The sequence below is a fragment of the Carcharodon carcharias genome, chromosome 1 (assembly GCF_017639515.1).
Source record: "Carcharodon carcharias isolate sCarCar2 chromosome 1, sCarCar2.pri, whole genome shotgun sequence".
Taxonomy (NCBI): Eukaryota; Metazoa; Chordata; class Chondrichthyes; order Lamniformes; family Lamnidae; genus Carcharodon; species Carcharodon carcharias.
The window spans coordinates 237,019,607-237,028,050 of NC_054467.1; the positions used below are offsets into that span (position 1 = coordinate 237,019,607).

At 40.8% G+C, this 8,444-nt stretch overlaps 1 protein-coding gene across 1 annotated transcript; it reads left to right on the forward strand.

Annotated features, from left to right (window-relative positions):
• Nucleotides 1–3,072: 3,072 nt before the first annotated feature.
• Nucleotides 3,073–7,425, forward strand: LOC121280065 (neurophysin 1-like). Its single transcript, XM_041191697.1, has 3 exons — nucleotides 3,073–3,192; nucleotides 5,527–5,731; nucleotides 7,370–7,425. Exons 1-3 carry the CDS (start codon nucleotides 3,073–3,075, stop codon nucleotides 7,423–7,425), a joined length of 381 nt encoding a protein of 126 aa, XP_041047631.1.
• The last annotated feature ends 1,019 nt before the right edge of the window (nucleotides 7,426–8,444 follow it).

Here is an 8,444-nt window from a genome sequence, read left to right on the forward strand (position 1 = left end):
AAAACATACCATGTGGCAAAGATTAGTGGTGAGCCAGAGGATTGGGAACTTTTGAAAAATCAACAAAAAATGACCATAAAATAATAAACAGGGTGAAAATAAAATTTAAGGGTAATCTAACAAGCAATATAAAAATGGACAGTAAGAGTTTCTTTAAATATATACAAAAGAAGAGAGAGGCCAAAGTGAACATAAGCCCCTTAAGAAAATGAGACAGGGGAAATAATAATGGGGAACCAGGAAATGGCAGAGGAGTTGAACAAATACTTTGCATCAGTCTTCATGGTAGAAAACACTAATAGCATTCCAAAAATACTAAATAATCAAGGGGCAAAAGGAGGAGAGGAAATAAATACCATAACCGTCACTAGAGAAAATGTACTAGGAAACTAATGGGGCTAAAGGCTGATAAGTCCCCTGGACCTGATGGTTTGCATCCTGGGATATTAAAGGAAGTAGCTACAGAAATAGTGGATGCACTGGTAGTAATCTTCCAAGAATCCTTAGAGTCTGGAAAAGTGCCAGAGGACTGGAAAACTGCCAGTGTAACATTCAAAAAAGGAGGGAGACAAAAAGCAGCTAACCATAGGCCAATTAGCTTAACATTTGTCGTTGGGAAAATGTTATAGTCTATTATAAAGGATGTAATAGCAGGGCATTTAGAAATACATAACATAATCAAGCAGAGTTAGCATGGCTTCATGAAGGGGAAATCATGCCTGACAAATTTATTAGGATTCTTTGAGGAGGTAACAAGCAGGATAGATAAAGGGGAACCAATAGAGGTAATATATTTGGATTTCCAAAAGGCATTCGATAAGGTACCACACAGAAGGGTACTTAATAAGATAAGAGCCATGATTTTGGGGGTATTAGCAAATATAAGCACGGATAGAGGATTGGCTAACTAATAGACGACAGAGAGTTGGGATACGAGGGCATTTTCAGTGCTGGGGCCACAATTATTTACAATATATATTAATGACTTAGATGAGGGAAATGAATGCACTATCGCCAAGTTTGCAGATGACACAAAAATAGGTGGGAAGGCAAGTGGTGAGGATGACACAAAGTGTCTGCAGATGGATATAGACAGGTTAAGTGGGTGGGCAAAAACTTGGTAGATGGAATATAATGTGGGCAGATGTGAGGTTATGCACTTTGGCAGGAAGAATAGAGGAGCTGAATATTATTTAAATGGAGAAAGACTGAAGAAAGCTGCAGCACAGAGGGATTTGGGGATCCTCATGCACGAATCACAAAAAGCTAATGTACAAGTTAAGAATGTAATAGATAAGGCAAATGGAATGTTGGCCTTTATTTCAAAGGGAATGGAATATAAAAATAGGGAAGTCTTGCTAAAACTATACTAGGCGCTATTGAGACCACAGTTTTGTTCCCCTTTTCCAAGGAAAGATATACTGACATTGGAGGCAGCCCAGAGAAGGTTCACTAGGTTGATCCCGGGTATGGAGGGATTTCCTTATGAGGAGAGGTTGAGTAGGTTGGGCCGGTATTCATTGGGGTTTAGAAGAATGAGAGGTGACCTTATTGAAACATAGAAGATTCTTAGGGAGCTTGACAGGGTAGATACTGAGAGGTTGTTTCTCATTGTGGGAAAGTCTAGGACCAGAGGGCATAATCTCAGAGTAAGGGGTCATCAATTTAAGACAGAGATGAGGAGGAATTTCTTCTCTCAGAGGATAGTGAATCTGTCGAATTCTTTACCACAGAGGGCTGTAGAGGCTGGGTCATTAAATATATTCAAGGCTGAGATAGACAGATTTTTAATCAGTAAGGGAATCAAGGGTTATGGGGAAAAGGCAGAAAAGTGGATCTGAGGATTATCAGATCAGCCATCGTCTCACTGAATGGCGGAGCAGACTCAATGGGCTGAATGGCCTACTTCTGATTCTATGTCTTGTGGTTTTATGGTCTTAAAAAGTGTTTAAAGAAAATGTAAAATGCACTTTTTTGAATGCGCCTGTGGCTTTTCTCCAAGCCTGCCACAGTAGTCTCCAGGAGATGAATCTTTCATTTCTGGAGGATTGGCAACCCTAGGAGTCAAGGTCAAGTTCAGGTTTCAGGCCAACTAGGTTATAGGGTAGAGGGTCTAACTGTGATTGGTGAAACTAGAGTGTATAGTAGACATTTGCTCACTATTTGCTACATTCCCAAGCTTTGTTTCATATGCAATCATCAAAATTATGCTCCCAATTCCCAAGTCCAGGCCATTAAATATATCAAAAAAAGCAGTGGTCCCAATACTGACCTCAAGGGGTCACCACAGTATGCTTTCCTCCAGTCTGATAAATAACTATTTACCACTGATGAAGATGATTGGGCCTAGGGTAGCAATGTAATCTTTAACAGAGCTACCCCTCTACCTTTTCCTAGCTTCCTATCCTTCCTAAATGTCATATTCCTCTGAATATTGACTGTTACAGAAGACCAGTCCCCTTTAAGCTGCACAATTTCCTGCACAATAACAGTCCCAACCCTGAGGTTTGGCCATTATCGTAAAGTCAGGCTGACCCCTGAACTTTGTAGACTGTGGTCACAAAGTTGCAACTTAGACACCACCTGACTCCCTGTTGAGCTTAGGCCAAATTGATAAATGTACAATGTGATGTGAATTGTTATCAGGCCATATTACACACAGATTGGAAACGATTGCTGGTTCTCCAGATCTCAAGCTTTTTCTAAAGGTGCAACAGAAACCATGACCTTCTTGTGTCAGGTTCAAAGGAAGTAACATTTAATTGGAAAATGATATTCAGATTCAAATGCATTGCACTCATGATGTTAAATAAATTAATTTCCTTTTGTCACTAATTACAAAAATAAAGCATTCATCAAGGTTATGGAGTGACCTTAGGTGAATCGTGAGTGGCGCTGTATTTGTGTTCATTATAATAGTTTAGAAAATATATTCAGCCTGTGCTAAATTAGCAAAGCGATAGCACCTCCATAATCTGAATGTTAGGTCGAGGGTATAAATAAGGCGAGCATTCATAGATTCTCAGTGCAGTTTGAAAGGTTTCCTGGATCCAGATTCACTGGTAGAACATCATGCACTCTGCCTGCCTCACAGTTTGCCTCCTCTGCCTCATCTATTTCTCTGCAGCTTGTTACATTAACAACTGCCCCGTAGGAGGCAAAAGATCCATCATGGACATGGAGATCAGACAGGTAAGGAGCAGCTTTCTTTTACTTTCTATCTAGTTATTTAAATGCTGATGATTCCATTGAGTGATCATGTTAATACTTGAGGAGTACAATTTATATTTGATGATCCCAGTATGTATTTCACCTTTTTGTGACTGATCTATTTCATTGGGTTGCTTCTGTACACCTGTTGATCAGAGTCGAGCAGCTACCTCTAGCTTACCAGCTCTGGTTAGGCATATCTCAGGAGGTTTTGTCAAATAATCTTGGCCTCCAACTGCCCCGACCAGTTAAACAGCCTTTTTACCAATCTCAAATATATTTTTATAATGAATAGACAGAAGGGCTCAAAGAAAATGGGGAAAAAAACAATTTTTGTTTTAACATTCCTATGATTTCCTGGCAGGGCTGTCTCAGTGACCTGGAAGTTAATCTTTAATTTCTGGGTTGGTGACCCTAAACTATGTTGGCAGTTTCTGCAGATCAGTATTTCAATAACAATTCTGAGCTTGAGGGATTATGTGGACATGCACAACAGTGTCCATTTGCTTTAAGTATATCATAGAATCATTCAGTATAGGAGGCCATTTGGCCCAGCATGGCTGAAAGAGCTAACAAGTTATTCCCAATCTCTCGCTCTTTCCCCAGAATCCTGCAATTTTTTTTTTTACCCTTTCAAAAGTTTAGCCAATTCACTTCTGAAAGTACTTATTGAACCTTCTTTCATACAGTGCACTTCAGGTCATATAACTCACTGTGTTAAAAACGATTTGCTTCTGCCTCTCTGGTTCTTTTGCCAATTGCCTTCAGTCTGAGTTCTCTGCTTGTCATTGTGGAAACGATTCCCACCAGAGTCAGCAAGCATGTCAGTACAAGGACCAGTGTCAGTGCTCATGCCATACCCCAATCTTGAACTCCATCAGCCTATGCCCATGAGGAGAAAGTCTATACCTCATGGTCAGTCATAAACTGAGGGACGAGCATTCAGTGCCAATGACTGTCCTGCACAAAATGCATCCTGCATTCCAACATGATCCTCATCTCCTCTAGGGACCACATTCAGAACACAACAAAGTTAGTGTAGTAGTGGCGGTGCTGTAATATATTGGAGGCCATATGACTGACACTGCTGAAACCTCACTGAGTGCCTGCATCCTGTTTAAAGACTTTCTGGTTGCATTGCATGTGTTAGTCTCTGAAATCGAGGTTTAATTACAGAAGGAGGTTTGCCAAATAAAATGATCGAATCTTTATCTCTATTAGTGAGTTTACAAACCCAAAGGTTCTTCCCAGTGGGGGAGGGAAGTCTGAGTCCAGTAATTTTCCCTTTCCACTTTTCACACATTCTCAGTAACATTTTGTTTTACCACCTGCAGTCTATCTCCCTTACCCACATTCTCCAGAAGTCAGTGATTCTTGCTAGTGTTTGGTTCCATGGGCACTGGTAGCACACTGGTGTCCATTCAGGTAGGTTCAAAAGCAGTGTTCAGTCGATCAAATAGTCCCTTTCAACACTCTTTAAAGTGGGAGGGGGGTGGGGGGGGGTGTGACACCAAACTAGATTTGCATTCCATTTAGTGTGAGGTTGATTCCCCCAGGGAGTCTCACTCCAATTTTCCTGTTGTTGGGCTGAGCCTGACTGTGGATTTGTGTAGCTGCAAATTTGGTGCCGTTGTGGGGAATCCTAAAATGAGATTGGTCATTCTGTGCCCTTAGGATCATATGCAACTCCAGAACCCTGGCAATCCAACCCTCAAAACTTAGCTAGCTCAGTCTTATTTGCTCATTATTTATTAGATTTATTATAGTCAGTCTTGGGAACAGCAGTAGCACTCCCCATTTTAATGCCAGGAGATTGTGCATTCAAAAGTGTTGTTCTTTGGGCAAGATATTAAAGTGAGGCCCCAAATTCCCTCTCAGGCAGATGTAAAAGTTTCTTTGGGACTATTTGAGGAATTGCAGGCCAGTTACCTTGACCAACATTTATCCCTCAACCAACTACATTAAAACACCCATTTCAGTCACATGAAGACCGATGCCAGGAACTCACAAATCACAGCCGACGGTGACAACATTAAAACAAACAATCTAATCATTTATCTAATTGCTGTTTTGTGGGAATTTGCTGTGTACAGATTTACTGCTGTGGTTCCCTACGCTATGAGAGTGACTACTCTTCAATAGCTGTGAAACACCAGAGGCTTTGAAAGGCAGTTTAGAAGTGTATGTTTATTCGTTCTTAAAAACAGTGTTAGGATTTTCTTCAAAGAGAAAAGTGAGAAAATCACCTCTGGAGCTGCTGCCCTGTAATTAAGACATTGACACCACTGACACACCCCCTTTTCTATTCTTTCCCAGTGTATGTCATGCGGTCCTAGCAACAGGGGCCACTGCTATGGAGCCAACATTTGCTGTGGGGAGGAGATTGGCTGCTACATCGGAACGTCTGAGACACTGAGGTGTCAGCAGGAAGACCACCTGCCCTCCCCTTGTGAACCCACTGGCAGAGCCTGCGGTAGAAATGGCGGGAAATGTGCATCGTCAGGAATCTGCTGCACCGAGGGTGAGTAACTGGCTCATCAGTGCTATCTTATTCAAAAAAGGGGCCTTATTTCATAACAGTAGGTATGACCGGTGTGTTTGTGTATGTGTGAGTGTAGAGGAGGTAGCCTGGGCTGGTGGGAGGGGTGGGTGCAAGGGGGTGGTTGTGCCTTTACGTTAGGTCCACTAGCTCAAATGGCATAATGCATTTCTACTTTTTCCATCAACTAAAATCAGAACTAGTTTACATTCATTTGACTTCAGTTACAACGATGTTTTCTCCAGGGTTGTTTCAGTTGACTATGCAGCTTTAAAACAATGTGCAGCGCCACCATCCCAGCTGGCCATTTATAATCTGTCTTTTAAAAAAACAAGATTTCTGCTTGCAGTGAAGATAAAAAGCAAAGATGAATTAATAAAATTCCTGAGTGAAAAGCCTGCCAAGAGGGCATAACTAGAATTCTGGGAGTTCACTCCTTTATATCATTTTTTATCCACTAATTGCTAAAAGGTACGCCTGGCAGGTGAAGCTGAACATACCTTCGTGTTCCTGGTTAGATCTAGAGGACTTGATGTTGCGGAGGATGGGAAAACATGGAGCCCCAGCTCCAGAACCCAACCAGGCTGACAGGGCAAGGGGTTCATCTCTTGTGGCTCTAAATATCCCAGGTGTAATGACTTTGTACAGTTTCAAACTAGCCTTTCATCTCCATGGACCTACAGCATAAAAAGGTGGGATTCAGCACATATTTAGCCCAAAATTGGAAGTGTCACTGATTGAACCACAAGGAGTGGAACATGGAAGTGCTGCCCTGGTCCAGCTTAGAAAATATTTGTGGTTGGGAGGTGGTGGAATCATTGGGAGATGATTGTGTAGTGTTAATGTCTCTGGACTACTAATCAGGCGAATGCCCTGGGGACACAGGTTCAAATCCCACCTGGCAGTTGGTGGAATTTGAATTCAATTAATTAATAAAATCTGGAATTGAAAGCTAGTCTCAGCTATAGTAACCATGCAGCTTTCATCAATTGTCATAAAAACCCACCTGGGTTCACTAATGTCCTTTAGGGAAGGAAATCTGCCATCCTTACCTGGTCTGGCCTACCCGTGACTCAAGCCCCACAGCAATGTGGTTGACTCTTAACTCGGAAATAGTGTAGTGGCCTTTTCAAGTTACACCAACTCGCTACAGGAAGACTGCAGCAGTTCAAGAAGTTGGTTCAGCACCGCCTTTCTCAAAGGGCAACAAATGCTGGCCTAGGCAACGACAACCACATCCCATGAAAGAATAAAATAAAATTGACAGGCAGAGTAAAGGAAGCTCTGCACTTAACCCATGTTGGACCCTTCCTATGAATACTTGGCACTGACACTGACTGTATAGCATTCTGCACTGTAGAAATGAAGCCCCTACCTCAATGAGCACAGAATTTAATATTAGAATTGGAATAATTTTCATAACATTTCTTTTCTCCCAGATTTAGCAATTTGCATAAATCTATTTATTTTTTCTTCTTACTTTTGCTCGTTTGGACCAAGTTTATTCTAAGTGTCTTGCACACTTCGAAAAATGTCTTTAGTTATTAATATTGGAGATTGGCACATGTAATGGTGGTGATAGTGCATATAGATAATAGTTGTTGTATTCCCCTGTTACAGAGAGCTGTGCCATGGATCCCATGTGTGAAACCAGGACCATCTTCTCTTCAGATTAACTCGGAGTAACCTGATTCCCAATGCAAGACCTGAAACCTTGAATTGCTACCTGAAGCTCGATGCCCTGTATACATTGAATACAAATGTCTTTTAATGTTAAATAGATGGAAACAATACCTTGTAAAGATTTTCAGACATGTGCAGATGCTTTAAGCTTAGTGTGAAATAATGCCATAACTTGGAATAACAATTTAACAATAATACAAAACACACAAACCATTTACCCCAGACTCTTGAGTGTTTTCCATATTTAAACAGTGACATTCGAGAGCTGGTGTCGATATGTAGCAAAATAAAGTCCTTTATTTCACAAGGCAGGAATTAAAATGTCAGAAGGAGAATCGTCTCTGTAGTGTTTGAACTTATGCCACATGAACAGCCTCACAGAACCTGTTGATAGTCCTCAAGCCATGAGTAGGAGTAGGAGCTTTTTAATAGTTGACACAAACTCTTTGCAGATTTTAAAATCATATTTTTGGGAAAAATGTTTTCATTCACATCAGCTTCAAGGGTTACAATTTACATCGGGGACAATCGGAAAAGAAGGCGGACTTCATTTCTTCTTCTGAATTTGTTGCACCAATATATCAGTCTGATGTTATGAAGTAGACAGGGAGGCAAAAGAAGAGGAAAAAACAGAGTTAATATAATTTCATACTTATCCAGAAAAGATCAGATCTGTAGATATTCTAAAGAACTATTTCCAATGTAAAGATAATTAATAATCTCCCTAAGGTTAATTCCAACCCCTGCACACCCACAGTTCATAATAACAATTATTCTTGTTTCAGGCATAGCCATGAATTCAAGTATCACATGAACATCAACAACACACTTTGGCTAACTGTGTATATTCATAGAATGATACAGTTCAAAAGGAGGTCCAGCATCCGCAGTTTTTTTGTTTTTATCTCATGTGGCCTGTGCCAGTTTTCATTGAAAGAGTTCTCCAATGAATCTCATTCCAGCTCTTTCTCCATACAGCGTTGGAATTTTTTCCTTTTCAAGTATTTATCAT

Bases quoted from the DNA above. Each gene is read 5' to 3' on its own strand.
- LOC121280065 (XM_041191697.1), top strand. From the start codon at position 3,073: ATGCACTCTGCCTGCCTCACAGTTTGCCTCCTCTGCCTCATCTATTTC. The intron at 3,193-5,526 runs GTAAGGAGCAGC...ATTCTTTCCCAG, and splicing joins TGGACATGGAGATCAGACAG to TGTATGTCATGCGGTCCTAG. The intron at 5,732-7,369 runs GTGAGTAACTGG...CCCCTGTTACAG, and splicing joins AGGAATCTGCTGCACCGAGG to AGAGCTGTGCCATGGATCCC.